Source organism: Egretta garzetta, unplaced genomic scaffold, assembly GCF_000687185.1.
Source record: "Egretta garzetta isolate BGI_Z169 unplaced genomic scaffold, ASM68718v1 scaffold56, whole genome shotgun sequence".
Lineage (NCBI taxonomy): Eukaryota > Metazoa > Chordata > Aves > Pelecaniformes > Ardeidae > Egretta > Egretta garzetta.
The window spans coordinates 9083177-9100559 of NW_009260182.1; the positions used below are offsets into that span (position 1 = coordinate 9083177).

The window sequence follows — 17383 nt, forward strand, 5'->3', positions numbered from 1 at the left end:
CCCCCACACCTCATTTGAAGAGGCAGGAGGATTATGTAGCTTCCTGCACAATAATCTAAATACTACAGTGGCACTGAGGGACTCAGCATTACTGCTGCTTGGCACTTGCATGCATTTCTGAATACAAACCCACACAGGATTAATGCTGCTTGCCTACTGTTAGACCTTGTTTCTTTCCATTTTATTTTCTGTGTCTTTGTTTCCCTGAGCAAACCCAGAAACCACAAGGTACAGCAAATATGATGATCTTAGTAAAACTGCTAATAGTTTGGTGCCAGGGCTACTCAGACATTGTGATGGGTTTGTGTGGTTTCCTTCCTACAATAGTGATGACCAACTAGAAGTCTTAACTGCAGCAACACCACAGCTCCCAGCCTGCAATGAACTGACTCAGGTACATACACCCATTCCTTCATGGCTATGTCTTTTAGAAATAGACATTATAAATCTTAAATTCTAGGGTTCTAAGTTCTAGTTCTAGCCAAGAATCTTAAGCTCTAGGGTTTGCTAAATTGTACCTCAAAGTATCATCTTGCCTAAATATAGTGGTGACTTTTGAAGAAATTTCACTGCCCCAGAATTCCCTTCAGTGCCAGACTTTATAGTAACAGATCTCCAGTGTTGCTTCTTTCTTGCACAGGGCTCATTGCTGGGTGCAGTTAAATAGCTCCTCAAGGCACTGAGGAGCCAGCTTCTGCCTCTGTCACCTAAGTGTGCAGAGGACACTCTGAGGAACTCACCCAGAGGTCTGGGGTGTTCTTGCTTGTCTTTCTACCTCCTGTACTTGGCCACAAATTGTTAAAATGTGATTCAGGCCCTTTACAGAACTATGGAATATGAGGAGGGTTTTCCATCCTCTTTAGGTATCTGCAGATCAGTATGAGTTTATTCTAAAACTCATTTTCCTTGGAAACTAATGTAGAATCCCCAAATGACTTTCAATCATTAATAGAAATTTTCAGTGACCAAAATAAAACACTTTAAGATCTGTTTTTTAAGAAAGAATCCAGAGCAGCAACGTTCAGGTCCTGAAAACTGGGGCATCTATAATCACTAGCTGAATCTGCATTTTAATTTTTAATCCCTTTCATATTTGGAATTTGCATGTTCTTGCCATGGGGGCTATCTTTCTCATTTTGTATGATGTGTTGACTCCTTCTACAGACTTATTCATTGAAACAGATACTAACAAAGCTGCTTTTCTTCATTGGATTTGCCACGCATGATGGGACTGTCATTAAGGCTAAGCTTCAATCTATTTCTTCAATTTCACTGACAGTGTTAGATGGGGAACTAACATAATTAAACAGCAACTGAACAAAAATGATGCTATAAATAAAAGCATGTGGCACTGCAGCAAAATGGCGAACGATATTTATCCATTATCTAATGCCTCATATTTTTCATTTGACGGAAAGCAGAGAAGTTTGGGGGAGAAGGAGAAACTAGGGGGAAAATATTAGATCCCATGTTATCATGACACCCTAGATCCCTAGAGAAATAGTCATGTGAGAATACTTCAGCTAACTCTTTCCTCACTTCCAGGGTTCACAGGTATTTTTAAACAAATAATCACTACGTGTTTAGAAAGTGGCTGAACAGCTGCTACAGTTTCAGAAGTCAAGAAAGTGCTTATTCCTATGTTCTCATCATCTCTAATACATTCAGTAGGTGTACTTATAATCATCTGGAACCCAGACATCTCAGTAACATGCTGAAAATTTGCATCAACCCTTAGGATGTTGAAAATACCCTGAAATGTGCATTAACCCTTTATAAACTATCAGTGAAAGGAAACCAACCACATAAATGTGACATAGGTTATTCAGAATGACAGTATTTACAGCAGAATGAAATTCTGAGTGTTTTGTTGACTACTCAAATTTCTTCACCTTATATAAAATCTACTGTATCAGGCAAGAAGGAAATAATAGACAATGGTAAATAGAGAGGGGCTTTTTATCTCAAAATAAATAAATAATTTTGGGGATATGGCAAGTTACCTTTAAAAATTCTAGTTCAGCTTCATCCTCAAATAGGGAACGATTCATACGATGTAATTTAGCAAGCTCTCGCTGTACATATGCCAGGGTCATTTTCTCTATTCGGCTTGCTGGAATGTAGTCTTCAACACGAAAATAGTTCTTTCCATGCATCTTTGGGAGAAAGAAATTTAAAAAAAAAAAAAAGAAAAAAAAAAAAGAGAGAGAGGATTCTTTTGTTATTTCTTGAGTTTTCTTATTTGGTGTGTTTCCATTTTCAGGGTGACCTGTATGTTGAAGTCACCCTGCCATTTCCTAAAAGAAGATGGGGAACAGCAGGTAGTGTCCTGACAGCCAAATATGCCTTTGAGCACCTGTGCACACACGACTTCTCTGTGCAGAGGGGAGAAAAGAGCTGGGCCTACAGGCACGCCTGCAGTCTTGCACTTAGAGCTGACAGCTACAGCCGCATCAGTGCAACCTACAGTGGGTGACCCAGTGTTGAGATGGATCCAACCAGATGGATCAGACCGCTCAGAGTTCAATTAATAGAGCTACACTGATGTATATAACTGAAGATATGGCAGAGAACATAAATGGGTATTTTTTGTACACTTCAAAACCAGGATAACTAGTTCAGATCCATACCATCAGTGACCTTCCTGTCTTTGCAGCTTGTGGGTCAGAGCCTACACACAAAATAGCTGTGAGTTCTGGAGTGTTTATTTATTTTTCGCTTCCATGTTTTCTAATCTCTTTAAGCCCCTCTGCACATCCAAGCTGTGCCTATGTTGGAAATTTTCTACAGATTTTCTGGAGTTTCTTGGCTATGCTATCAGTTATGAAGTTATCATCATTCTGCTATATTTCCTGCCAAATTTGCCTGGCTCATTACTGCTCCTTAATCAGGAAAATTTTGTAATTTTTTAAATTAAATCTGAAATGTGATTACTCAAGGACTTAGCTGAAGTTGTGTGCTATTCACATTTCTTCTTTAAACTCTGTGACAAACAAAAGCTGCAAAAGTTGTTGAGAGGGACCTCTGAGAAATATTGTATTATTTATCCACACCTCAGAAGCATAATTGCCAAGCTCTGCCTGTAAAGCCAAAGCGCCGAGTTTCAGAGCTGTCTCATCGTTGCAATATAATCGTTCCTCCAAAATATCTTTACGAAGCTGCAGGTAAAACTGGTGCCTTGTCAAGCCATGCCTAGAACAGAAAAGGGTTTAGGAAGACAGGAGGAGCCTTGAACAGTCACTCTAAATGCTAGTGGTTTTCCTGCAGTCAGCAGAAGCATGCACTTACTGGATAACATTAAAGTGGTTGACAAAGAATTAGGTTGGTCATTCCAGCCATCTGGGGCCACTTTGTAGAGTTTGGTCTCCTCATCCAAAAAGAAGAATTCTTTACCTGAAATGTGAATTTTGGTTTCTGTGATAAGTCTGGACATATTTCAGTAGCTCAAAGATCTGCTGTCTTCATTCAGTGCATCACTAGCAATAAAAAATATTGCTATGTCAGTTAAGATTTACTTCTCCCTGTCATGGCTTAACTTGCTGCTTCTTTGATGGAGAGCTTAGGATAACACTTAGTGTGTAATATAGGATTGCCATTGTGAGATGCTGGATGGGTATGGTATCTATGGAATCACTCAAGAATTGATGGGGCTTGCATTCTGCTCACCATTCAGGTTCTGCACCCCATTATAATCCTCATGCCCCCACATAAGGTGTGCTTCTTCCTAGTGCCTCAGCTGTGCTTGCCATCAGAAATGGGCTAGGGAGATGTGGGTCTTGTAGATAAAATAGCTGAGCCTGTACTCCAATTTATATCTGGGAACAAAGACAGTCAGCCATCCTCAAGACAGTGCTTCCTGGAATTTCTGCTGGAGCACAGTATTATTCCTGTGCAAGGCTGGGACACAGCATTTTCTGCATGGGAATATCAGCCAGTAACGGTATGGCTGTGTTGATGCATGGTCCTAGGGTAGACATGGTTTACATCAGTGCAGTACAGTTTAAACCAACATACCTTACTTTTGCTTAAGCTTTGGGCCTGCTTTCTTCTGACGACCTTAAATGATCTTGGTGGAATTCATTAATAAAGTGACTACAGAGGCACCGAGGAAGAGAACTGTTAATGTAGCTAGCTGCGTCTCATTACCTTTCAGGTAAGCCAAGCCAAAGTAGAAATGTTCCACCAAGTTTGCATATGCCACCACGGTGTTGAAAACATCTCTTGCCTTGGACTTGACGTCACATTGCACCTCAAGGCACTGCCCGTTGAGTAGAATCACATTGAGATCCCTTTGGGACAAATAGGATTTCCCTTTTTTAGTCTAAGAACATGCAACAAAGAGTTGAAGAATGAGTGCCAAGTACAAGCGATGCAAGTTCCACAGCATTTTATTACTGAGGCCCCCTAGCCTCCTGTCTCTACAGAATATGATGGAATTGGTCACAACACTATGCTATTCCCTGCCTTCCTTCTCATAAATTAATACCCCAAACATTTCTAATTTAAAAAAAAGAAACAGGAAATCCCCAGGAAACAACTGAGCATACTCAGATTCTACAATGACCAGGGTTATTCTGGACTTGAGGGTAATTCCAAATTTTCTTTGCCCTCATTTTTACTGCTGTCAGCCTTTTACCTATCTTAATGAAAGGTAGAGGATGTGCCTCAAACCGGAGTCCAATACATTGGCACTAGATGTCACATTGCATATTTGCTGTGTAATCTTCGTCTCAAAGTCTTGTGCTAAAGTGAGCATTCTTAGCTGAGAAGGATAAATTAAGCTATTTTCACACCAACAGAATTAACTACGTAGCACTGAGAATTAAATGACCTCCTTTCAAGTTTCAATACCTCTGCAGAAACACCAACTTGGTTTGGGAGGAGGACATGGCAAGGATAATGGGTTGGGACTCAGATGCAATTTACAAAGAGCCCCAACTAAAAGGTCACTAGATTGGTTCTAAATTCTTAATGTTCTTACTTACCACAATTGATCCAGGCAGCTGTAAGGTCACGGGTGGTTCACTAGACAAAATAATAAATTCTGGACCTGAAAACTGTAAGGAGACAATTTAGAAATTTAATAAATGTCTCTTTAATGTAAAGAAGATCCCAAACACCAGTACCAATGAAACCCATTTCTGTTGATATCTATGCTGTAGCTAATTGACTTCAGTGTCTAATAAAGTGCAAATGCTGATTGAAGACTTCTCTCTGTTTAGGGTCTCTCCTGTGTGGACTCTCTGGGGTCTAATTAGGGGCAAGCTCATGCCAAAGTCTTTTCTTCTGTAAAGGCACTTAACCAAGATCTATTTCCTTTGCAAGACACCTGTTTTAATGACGCTTACAGAATTCTTAATTCCTTCTGAGACCTTTTCCCATTTGATTCCCAAGTTACTATGAGGACAGACACGCACACACCACTGTGATTTCATAAGCCTAGCTTCCATGGGGAACCAGACTAAAATGCAGAGCTGTTTTCTTCCCTGTAATGAAGGCTGACTGATATTTCTTATTAGCAGACATTTTATTCTTTTGCTTTAAGTTCAACAAACTTCAACAGCTCAAGATGCTTCTTTTGCTGAGCATCCACCTCAAGGAATTTTGCATATTGGGGTTTTTTTCAGGTTCATCTATGCTCATAGAACCTTGAAGCAGGCAGAAATAACTAAATGTATGCAAGTGGCAAGATGTGGATCCTTCCAACCATTCTCCGTGACTTAGTTGCTTGACCCATTTAGATCTTTTTTTGAGAAAATTTACGGTTTGTTTCATAAAACTAGTATTGTCCTGCCAACAGACAGTGCAGTTTTGTATCACATATGAAAAGGGACTAGCACTTTGTTGTAACAATTGCTGGACTTCTGAGGAAATTAATTATTGTCCCAGCAAAAATCATATTAACAGAATTGAAAACTAAATTTATATATAAAAAGATAATTTCCCAAAGTATCTAACTGGAAGTCATGATCAAAATTATGCCACTGGTCAGTCTTGAGCTTGTGAACTGGGCACAGGTGAAAGGACTTAGCAGCCTGAAGCCTGTCCTTTCTACTTCCACAGCAGAAAACTCCATGGGCAGCAGCAGCATGGAGTTTTCTGTGATTCAGTTATTTCTGGATTTTTGTGATCCAACTGCCAAAGAAACAATATCCTTCCCATCTAGCAGAGTCCTACAACAAATCAGCAACTAGAACTAGACCCTTCGGTGAACAATTGGTTTGGCACACTCACTGCTAGCCTATGCTTTCTGTCCAGGCATACGCTGTAAAAAAAACTTTAATCCTTTGAGCACCGTTGACCAGCAAGGGTCTGGGTTCAGTCTCTCTATAAACGTTTTTGATGCTCTGAAGTTCCTGTCAAAGTGGTTGATGAAAACAGTCCATACAGTGTCTGATGCTTGCAGAAATCACACAGGTAGGGCAGAGACAGTTCGACTGTAGCTTTTTCTTAGTCTCTGTGGACAAGAGCTTTCACTGCCTTCAGTTACGTGTTATCACAACTGGATCATGCCTAATTTGGAGTCTGTGAATTAAGAATACTCATCTAGTAAGATGACTCAGTAGCTAATACGCACGTCACTGGCAAACGACAACTCGATGAGAGGTTTCTCTTTAGTGATATTTATATTTAGAAATCAGCTTATATGGTTTTTATTAGTCACCTTTTCCTTCCTGTGGAACAAACATTTCTGTGGTGCAGCAGCTGCTGTGTAGTCCTTTGTAGACACAGAGAAGGTGGAACCTAAACTTAGCAGGTTCTGTCTGCTGTTCTTCTGAGTCCCACCAGGGATTTCTTCTACAGCACTGACTGACCTTCAAAGGAGATGTCATAGTGAGCAATATATACAGCATGCAAACAAAACAACATGGACTCGAGAACAAAGAGCATAAGGTACTTGACTGGCAGAATATTATGAAATCCCAGGCAATGTCAGTTATAAGTTGTTAAATGTTTCTTTACAGGAAAAGAAAAATAATTTAACAGGGGTAATATTACTGATGCCCTTTATAAATAAATCTAAACCATGTTTTAATTCCATTTTTTCTCATTTGGTGAGCCAGATATAGCTGGTTTAAGTCTGGTGAAGCCAACAGGCAAATAATTTAGACCCATGCCTTTCTGGGAATTCTACAGAATGAAGTAAATTCCTTATTTTTTATTTTCTGAAGCAAAAAGAATTTCAGAAACCCATAACATTTGTTGTTACATTATTCAGAATTTTCCAGGAATGGGAACTAAATTATGTGAATACTAATTCATTAGAATAAATTAATGTCTTATGGAACTGAGGGAATTTTCAATTTAATTAAAAGAAAGATGTGTGAAATCTCAGATCAGAAAGCTGTCTTTATACTGTACTTTTAACCCATAAAGTAATGGTGTTTTCCACACGAGCAGACACATGTATGCTTAGAATAAACTAAAAATATAATATATACTCTTATCAATGAGGAAAGAATGATTATGTGGTATAGAAGGAAATTGGTTTTTTCAGTTGGATTTTTATTAATTACTTTTTTAACAAATACCAAAGTCACATGGAAGCTTTTTTGTTATCCCAAAGTTTTTTCCTTTTCTTTTGCATGTTGCAGAGTTGCTTCAAGGAATTACTCAGGGATTTTCAAAAAGTTTTTAACGAAGTTGCTGGAGTAGTTGCTGATCTCTTCTCCCTGGTATCAACTGATAGGACACATGGGAATGGTTCAAAACTGTGTCAGCAGAGGTTCAGACTTGATATTGGGATAAGCATTTCTTTACCGAGAGAGTGGCCAAACACTGGAACAGGCTTCCTAGAGAGGTGGTCAATGCCCCATGCCTGTCAGAGTTTAAAAGACATTGGACAATGCCCTTAATAACATGACATAAATTTTGGTCAGGCCTAAAGTAGTCAAGCAGTCGGGTAGATGATTGCTGAAGGTCTCTTCCAATGGAACTACTCTGTTCTTTTCTGTTCTGTTCTATCCTATCCTATCCTATCCTATCCTAGTTTGCATTCCTCTTTCTATAAAGATATCTAGATATTCTTGTTTCTATCAATGCAACCTCATAAATATCAATATTTAACCAAGAAGTATGCCTAAAAATGACCTGAAGTGGCTTTTGTGGGTATGAAACTACTATTAGCTCAAAACCCAAGCTGCCGTGTTTCCTGTGGAAAACACTTCCTGTTATTAGTCCTTCGAGGTGAGAGATACCAGGCTTGACAGCTCTATATCTAGGCCATGGCCCTGCATACACTTACAAGCTTAACTTTAAGAGATGTAAGTTATGTCAGTTGGACTGCTTAAAGAAGTGAGCATGATGATATTAGTAAGCTTTATAGATAGTAAAGCCATCACTAAGTTTTGTGTTGGTTGTCCTTCTATATAGGAAACTGGTGGTTTCCAAACTAATTATTTCAACTCCACTGTTGTCATGGTACTTACAATAGGATGGTGACCTTGATAGAAATTCAGTTGCAGAGGCTTAAAACCAAAAGTGGGGTTTACAGCACCTGAAGTTCTATAGGAAAGAGCTTGCTGGAAATTTGCAGAAAAGAGTTCATCTTTCAGCAGAGGAGGGGAACATTTTCTTAGCAGCATGATTTTAGATCAAGGATATCCAGATGATACCCAGATCGGTGGTCAGAGGCATGGCAATTGCTCAAAAATACGGAGTAAATAAATGTTCTGTTGCTGATATCATTGCCAGGTGTGTGACACATACATAGATGTCTGTATACACAAATATAGATGTATGTGTGTGTAGCTAAGATGGGTAGACAGAGAGTTCTTTCTTAAAAGCTGCCACTATGCTGCAACCTGCTTGTAGTTCTTTCTTATTGCAGATTAAGATGGGTAGACAGAGAGTTCTTTCTTCATAAAAGCTGCCACTATCCTGCAACCTGCTTGTAGTTCTTTCTTATTGCAGATTTAGAGGTGTACTGGGGTATTTCACATCACTGAGATTATCGTGGCTGGTTTATCAGGAAGTTCAAACTGTTTACTTGGGATACATTTAATTGGGAGTTGATCGAAGTGGAGCATTTCCTGTGGGCCTGAATTACTCATGTCATGGTTAAAAGAAGAAACTCCTGTTAAACTGGGTCAAGAACTCAATTTAAATGGGATGTCTGTAGGGATTACATGGTGCTTAACTATGGGTTTCTGGTCTTTGTGGTGCCTAGAGGCTAACAGTACTTACATCTCTTCTTCTTTTGGAAACAGCCATGATTACAGCTGCCCTGTGCTAACACCCAGTCTAGAAAACTCTTGTTTGGCAGCGGTCGTGTTTTCCTGGCTTTTGAAAAGGAGTTAGTATCACTTGTACAGTTCTCAGCTTTCCTTTCTCAGCTTTCCTTGTCTATGTACAGGGCTGCTGCACATGCCATGGCTGAAATGAGGTTAATCCTCATGACAGAGCAGAGGTCTTTGCTGCTTGTGTCCCTGGGTTGCCTGTAACTCTTCAGTAAAGTGGTGGCATGGGGCTGGATATAGTCGACACAAGTGAGACAAATCAGTCTAAGAACCGAGATGGAAATGCAAACAATCCACTGAAAGTGATGGATCGTATACATGGTCTGTCATCACCACTCCAGAACACATCAGGCCTCTGCTAACATGATGGCAAGGCAAGACCAGATTCAAAGTGGAGACAAACACAGACTCTGCAAGAATGCCTTGCCAGTTAAATTAATGACAGTTCATACCTTTTCAAAAGGTTTTTCCCTTCCACGCTCTCTGTGGAGCTGCTTCCCTGTTGTTTCAGTCACAGCGAGCTATTGCTGCGTACCTGCCTGATTCTGGCAGAGACACGCTGGGGGCAGCTGTTCGGGGAGGCCAGTGGCATCTGGCAGGACACAGTGGGCAAGAGTAACGGTGGGAAACTTCAGTGTGCTTGTTTTGTATGGATTGTTCAGGGCCCAGGCTCCATTTCACTGGAGCATTTCGACTGTTTCACTTGGAGCCAAACCGAGCCTAGGTGCACTTTAATTCTACATAAATAGTATCTGTTATCAAAACAGGTTCAGATGGCGATCCAGGCATTTTCTGATAATGACATTGTCACACTAGTTGTCTGCTTCACTTGGTAATAAAACAGCTTCCATCTTTTAGGAATATGAGTTTTGATTACCTGTTTATGAAGAGCTTGTAGCTACTTTGTGTCCTTGACCCACTCAGGGTGGGGTCCCATGACCTGTGTGTCTGTGGTACTCTCCCTGAAAAGAAGAAAGGAAATTTCACAACTGAAGCAATTGTAGCAGCATTCATCATCTGATCTGGGGACAATTACAACAAGGAGGAAATTCAGACTGGCTACTTCCTCTGTTGTGTCCTTGCTTGGGCATGATGAAATGGCTATTTGATAAGGCCAAGTGAATACTACACTAGCAGTATTCCCAGTTCTGTAGTTATTGTTACTTCCTCTTCATAACCCTTCATGTGAATGTAATTTGGAAAATAGCTGTGTAGGTACAATGGCTGTCATTTCCATATGTATGGGGGTAATTTGTGAAAAAGCTTTTGCTCTTCAGAATTACCCCTAGTATTCTTTGTTCTTCTATTTCCAGGCATAAAATAGGGGGGAAAAAAGCCATGAAACTTCTCTGGTCTAATCAGAGTAGAATATAAAATCACTGAAATGAAACCTGTTTGCAAATGTTCCACTGGTTATTTGCTACATTAGATATATTGTGAATGTTTTTACCTCATAAAAATCTGGTGGAAATATAAGATGGTTTGTGAGTCATTAGCAAACAAGATTTGTATGATTTTTCATCTTCAGCTGCTACAGAAAGGATAGGCATTGCTTTGTCCAAATACATGAAGGCTGAAATTTAGAGGTAGAACCAGAAAGGGTTATGCAAGCGGTAGTTCCATGCACATTTCTTCTAGCAGCAGAGATGTTTTAAATCCTTAAGGGAAGGGTGGGAAGGTTAAATTTTTCTCCACCTGGATCATTTCATTGATCTTATTTGAAGAATTACATATCAAACTATTACATAGGCAGAATGATAGAGGTGATAAGATGAGCTATGTGGAAGCAATCCTTTAGGTCAGCTTTTTCTCCAGATAAAATACCCATGAACTACACTCTGAGACCTCACTCTGAATTCAACATGAAAACATGAAGTTGAATTCTAGTGTACCAACCACCAACTGCAAGTTTAAAAACTAGAAAATCTACAGTCATATTGCTAAAATATGAATAAATGTTTTTTCAAGCTGCAGATGGTAGTGACAGAATTGCAGATTTGAGATAAGCCAAATGCTCAGGGCTAGTTACGAAAGTTAAGATTCAGTCCTGTGTTTTGAAAGTACATGCTTTGTAATGAGAAAGCCTTACAAAATTCTCTACTTACACTATAGGTTTCACATAATTGTGTAAATATACTTTGACAAGCACATAAAATTCCCCTTCGTTTTTCTGTCTCAGCTGTTATGGCAGTGGGACAAGTTGGCTAATTTCAGTGGCCAGACTGCTGTGCTTGGATCCCAAATCCAACACGTTGCTGATGTTTAAGTAATGTGTGGCCCTCAAAGAAGCTGATCCTGTAGATCATTAATTTATTATATGTTAAATGAGTTTCTAAAGTGTAGTCTGGACAGAGATTTTGATCTCCCTTGGTAATGGTGCTCTACTAGATGGTAATATTTCTTTTCAGAGAATAATGCATTTTTCTAATACATTATCTCATGAAAGAATGTCTGTGGCAAACAAGCTCTCACATTCTGTGTTTTCTCCTGTATTTTTAGAGTTCTGTCTTAGAACATCCTGAGTATGAACACCTACCAATGTTTCAGTGGAGACTGAGACATGCACAAATTCACTGGAATGAGCCTTTGTCAAGTTTATGACCAAGATTTTTTAAAAAAGGACTTACAAAACAGGCTTCTCAGTTCACCTTCACTGTGTGCCACCAGGTATGTGACTGACACCTATGTGTTCCATAGGGAACAGCTATAATCTCAGGTTTTTATTGCTGCTGATATTGATTGCAAACCTGGAGCTTCAGAAAAGCAGTTCCTTTCAGGAGGAGAGTATCAACAGCAGTTGTATGAGTAACCTCACCTTCTTCATCCTTGGGGCTGAGAGACTATTACATTTTGGTTTTTTTTCCCAGGATGTATTCACTTTCTCTCTGTGAATGGCAGACTTGTGATAATGCAGTGTGCACCCAGGTTTTTTTGCCACCTTTCCTAGGGAGATTAGTCCCTTGAGATCATGCTCTATGCCTTTCATTTTTGCCTAGTAAATTTTAAATCTTTCACATTTGGAAGAGCATGGGTAATATCTTCCTATGAATTTCACGACAATCAGTAGCTGGATATCATAAACCCAAATTAACACTCCCCAGTGAGAAAAAGCAAGGACTACGCAGCAACTTTCTGTTATTCATGGCATCAATGAACTAACCGGTTGGTGTGCATACCTTGTTGCATCGTAACTGATGTAGTGGATGCTAGGGTTGTTGCCTTAGGGAAGAAATTTGTAGGATAAAAAAACCACACAGAGCACATTTGAATCCCTGCTGCAGCAGAACCTAGTTCTTCATTTCTCATGGAGGCACATAGAGGGAGGAAGTAACTCTGAAGTACAGAAGCAAACGTCCACCTCTGGGTCTGAAAGCTCAGTAGAAGTGCCCCAGGCAGGACAGAAAAAAGATAGAAAGCAGATGGGAGGGTGGGTAACTGTGAAATGGAGAATAGAAATGGGCAGGAGTCTGAGAATGTGGAGCTAGCATGGTAAGCTTGGTTTTTCAGGAGACGCTGATGACATTGGGCAATGGGAACTTTTTGTTCTTGGGCAGTGTGAACGTCCTGTCTAGGTGTCACTAGCTCAGATTCAGTTTAAACATGAGGATACACGGGCATAGCAGTACTTCCTTTCCTGCTAAGTTCCCTTCTTTGCTTCATAGTATTCCCCTACACTGTGGTTTAAGTAGCTTGGGAAGGACCCTGAATAATGTCTACCACAGGGTCTTCTCTGAATGGATCCTCTCCCTAACAGTTTTTTTCATGCTGTTCCTGCCATAAAAGGATTGAAAGTGAAGCTAAAATTCCAACCCTGATCTCTCTGGACAAAGTAAATCTGAAGAGCAGCATTGCAACCTGGCATTTAGCACAATGAAAGCAACACACCGAGCAGGAAATACCCAATGGCTTTAGGACAAAAATGGAAAGCAAGAAAAGGGTTGTTTGGTTGGTTTTTTCCTCTAGATTTCAGAATTAGTCCCTTTGTTTTTGAATGGGCCTGAAGAAGCATTAATTACCACTATTCAAGTCTTAGGTATTATTCATAGATTCAACTGATTTCAGTGCTGCTATCTTGACATTGCCCATCATATGCATTTGTGGGGTAGCTCCACTGTTTCTCATCTCTTTCAAGACCCCATGTGCTAGAAACATGCTGTCTGTGATCTGCTGCACAGCTTCACCTGGCAAAGGGGGCATAAAGCAAGAAAGAGGTGATGTAGCTGCAAGGTAACCAGGGTATATATAGCTTTACAGTAGGACACACATAAAAAGGAACCCAGTATAAAAGGATCTTTCTTCTCTGCAGCTTAGCCCAAATACACCTCCCTAGTCGCGTAACCCCAAGTGCATGGGAGTACCTATCACCTGACCATACATGGGTGATCTCACATTTCCTAGGACAAAAGAGATGAGTACATAAATCAGAAACAAAATAGTTCAGGAAAATCTTACCTCTCCTGTGTCCTCGGTTTGACAGTATCAAAGATGTACTTTCAGAAATACTATTAGAGTCACTGTAGTCCATAGAGAGTTGTCTGTAATCTTCTGTTGACCAACTATAATTCATTAATCTGGACCCTTTGTCTGGAAACAGAAAGGAAATATGGTGAATCACATACTTTAATTGTAAATCATTGTATCTGCATGATAACGTAAATAACATTTGGCTTGACTAATTTTTATATAGTCCATGTCTGTCTGTATTCTAATCCTGACTTCAATTCCTTAAGGACCGAGGAAAGCTTGGTAACTTCATTCTATTACGTTCATAATCTTATTCTGACCCAAAACAGTTCTCATAGTTCTCCTCAACCATTCCAAATAAAACAAAACTATTATATTAATTCTATTCTGCATGTTTAACTGAAAGGTTGCGCAGATAACATGCAAAGTTCTCCTTCCTTATATTCTGAGGCCCAGAACCTTCAGCTCTAAAGTATTCTTTCTGCCTGCTGGACGGACAGCGCCCAGACACAATCCACTGCCAGAGTTAGCTGCAGAAATTTCATGAAGGGATCAGCCTAAGGCATTAGGAAGTATGTATTTCTGTTGCACTCTAGCTTTACTTTGGTTGCATTGTCTCTTGTCCTTTTCCAGAATCCCTGAAGGTGATCATATTTAATTAAAAAAAAAAGAAAGAAATGGAATGCTGCCTTGAAAAGTGTGGCTCACATGCTCTCAGTGTAATCGACATCCTGATTCACTGAAGTCCTTCAGGAAGTGTAAGCCCCTCAGTGACCTGAATCCCTAGCAAACACAGAGATCACCCCAGACACATAATCACTAGAACAAGTAGAAGGGAAATGGCAGTAATTTGTGGCTAATAGGGGGTTGAAGATGGGACCACCCTGTTTGGCAGCAGCAGAGTTTTCACCAGCTTATGTGAGTGTGAATCTATAAGCTCAGTTTCTGAATGAGTGAGGGAGCCAATATGATTTGCAGGGTGGTTTGTCTGTATGTTTTCAAAAGAATCCCCTTTTCTTATGACCAATAATACCTAATAGAAAAGTTCCACGGGTATTTAAGTGTGTGTTTAATTCTAGCTGAAATTAATGAAACATACGTGGGATTTGCTGAATATGAATTGGATCATTCATGTGCCTAATGTTGAGCATATCCAAAACAAGCCTGCATAGCTTGGGTGAACCTTTGCCTTGCCCCCAAATCAAAGATTTCTGTTGAAGTGAACAGTACAATATAGAGACTAGAAAAAAGAACTACCTGAACCTGAAGGCCACATTTAGTTACGGTTAGATAATTACTCTGAGGGATAATAAAATCTTGATCTTAGTCAAATGAAGTATGAAAATAGTATATGCTGGTTTATTTATATAGTGAGCAGGACTTGGCCTTGTGTCTTGAAATCACTCCAGCAATCCATGTGTGAGTTTATAAAGCATCTTTTGAATAGAAAAACAGAACTAAAATCAAAAAGAAACCACAAATCTTTGCTTGAGTAATCAAATAGGAAGGATGAATATATATTCCTTAATGGCAACAGAATAGCTTCACGGAATCCCACTCTTTACCTTCAAAAATACACTGGAGTATACAAAGTACAAAAGCTGTTTTGAAAGTAGGGTTTTTTTGTATGCACAGGTTTTATGCAAAATGCTTTAAGAGTTGAATCTGTGCAAGCTGTTCCGTTATCATTGCTTCACAGCCCTCAGACTACTGTCCTTTGAGGAAATAAGGAACAGAAACCTTGCTGACTTGCCTCAGAGTCTTTCCATTATGAAGCCATTTATATGTAAAGCAATGAATATCCTATCCAACACTATGTGTAATCACTACAGCATGAAATTAAACAATTCACCTAGTTTGGGAAAGACTCAGAAAAGGCTGGCTGTATCCTTATTACAGTTCAGATTATAAGTTTTTCTTTACCTTGGTGAAAATTCATCTGGGAGGACAGTGGTGAGGTGTCCGATATTTTCTCATGCAGTCTTTTCCTTATCACATGACTTCTGTTAAGCTGAGAGGCCGTGCTGTCTTCGGTGACTAACCGCTCTACCTAGAAGACAGTAGTACTGCAAGTCAATGTCATATGATATGTGGACTTCAGACTTTCATACTGAAGTGATCCTTGCCCTCTGCTCCTCAGAGGCTGCTGATTTGCTTGGTATAAGCAACTTCACCTTCTCAGATTAGCACAAAGCAGGACTGAGTTTCGACAGCTTCATGCTCTCATGCTAGCTGTGTTTAAGAGGGGACACCCTCTGTTACAGTGGGAAATAGAGTAATAGAGAGTGCAAAGGAAAAGGTCATCTCAGAATGTTAATGAATACTAGCTGAAAACAGAAAAAAAAAAAAATTTGCAGTGTGTTTTCTTCCAGTTCCATTCAGCTTGTCAACAAAAAATGTTTGTTGATACTTCATATCTTGAAGAAGGCTCAGGTGCTCACTTATTAAAGACATCACGTGGTCAGGCTTAATTGCATGGCAAATGTTCAGTTCCACTCAAGGATGATGAATGAAATTCTCAATATGATGTAAATGTGATTTCTTTGAATTTCACAAAGAAAGTCTGAAACCAGAGTGGCAATGGGGAAATCTTTTCTCTTGTGTAAAGTCCATTTCTCTGGCCAATATGAAGTCTCTGTAAAGGTTGTGATTGCTTCAGTATTAACCATAGCAATTAAGATATTGTAAGTGCAAAAGCTGGCTTTGTATCATTTCCCAGGAATGTAAGAGTGGTGTGAGAGATGGCTTCATTGCCTCATTTGCTTGTACACATGCCCACTCAATTTCCTGCTTAGAAGTCTAGAACCAAATCTCATTTCCTTAATTCATGCAAGCATTAATTTCAGGCAACTGCTCACCTGTATCCCATGTTGCTGCTCATCTCTCTCACCAAAGAAAAGGAGACAATTAGAGTATGAGAGTAGTACCTACCTCACTGACACTTCCCACAGCAAACTGGACCATTTTCTTTATGTAGACATTTGCAGGTAAGGAAGCAGATTCCTTCTGATGCACCTCACATGCTTCCAGAATTGATTCAGGAGAAAGTCTTTTATGTGGCAGATCTTCACATAGTGTCAGCAAGAGCATGTGTAGTTGGTCACTTAGCTGGAGGGACTGAGTCAAAATGGAGGTACTGTTAAATGTCATCTCCCAGTGGTCTGAAACCCTGTGTAAACTGGGATTAGGAATTTCTGTAAGCCTTTCACCCTGGGTGAGAAATGGGCACTGAATTCCTTCAGACTTTGGGAAAATTCCAGACAGGCAGCATAACAGCACTAAATGGAGCCTCTGATGGGATCCAGAATAGCCTTGGAGGGAACTGGCATCTACAAGGAGGGTCAGCAGCCCATATAGGGGCTTCTTGGTGACAGACAACAGCTCCGTCTGCTCCACAGCTTTGCTAATTAGACTGAATCTTAAAGATTCATGCAAGTAAGGCATGTGGCAGCATTAACTTCAAAAAGGTGAGGAGTTATAACAGCCAAAACTGTTTCCATAGAGACCAGATACTTAAATTTTAGAGTAATTTAGCTCATAGAGCCTTTTCTCTTAAACCATGTATACCCATGAAAGGGAGGTCAAATCTACTGAAAGCTTGTGGTATCCATATCAAAAACATGCAATCAAAGGAATGGATATAGAAATTAAGCAAAATGTGTGCTACAAATCTTTGAAAG

The 17383-nt window shown here is 39.8% G+C and overlaps 1 protein-coding gene across 1 annotated transcript in view; it reads right to left on the reverse strand.

The window, feature by feature from the left end:
- FRMPD2 (FERM and PDZ domain containing 2) overlaps positions 1 to 17383 on the reverse strand; it is a 37826-nt gene that overhangs the window by 15770 nt on the left and 4673 nt on the right. The window contains 8 exon segments of the mRNA XM_035897407.1: positions 2004 to 2156; positions 3054 to 3228; positions 3285 to 3393; positions 4147 to 4321; positions 4986 to 5057; positions 12400 to 12458; positions 15627 to 15753; positions 16635 to 16820. Of these exon segments, the coding sequence (XP_035753300.1) occupies positions 2004 to 2156; positions 3054 to 3228; positions 3285 to 3393; positions 4147 to 4321; positions 4986 to 5057; positions 12400 to 12458; positions 15627 to 15753; positions 16635 to 16820 (1056 nt within the window).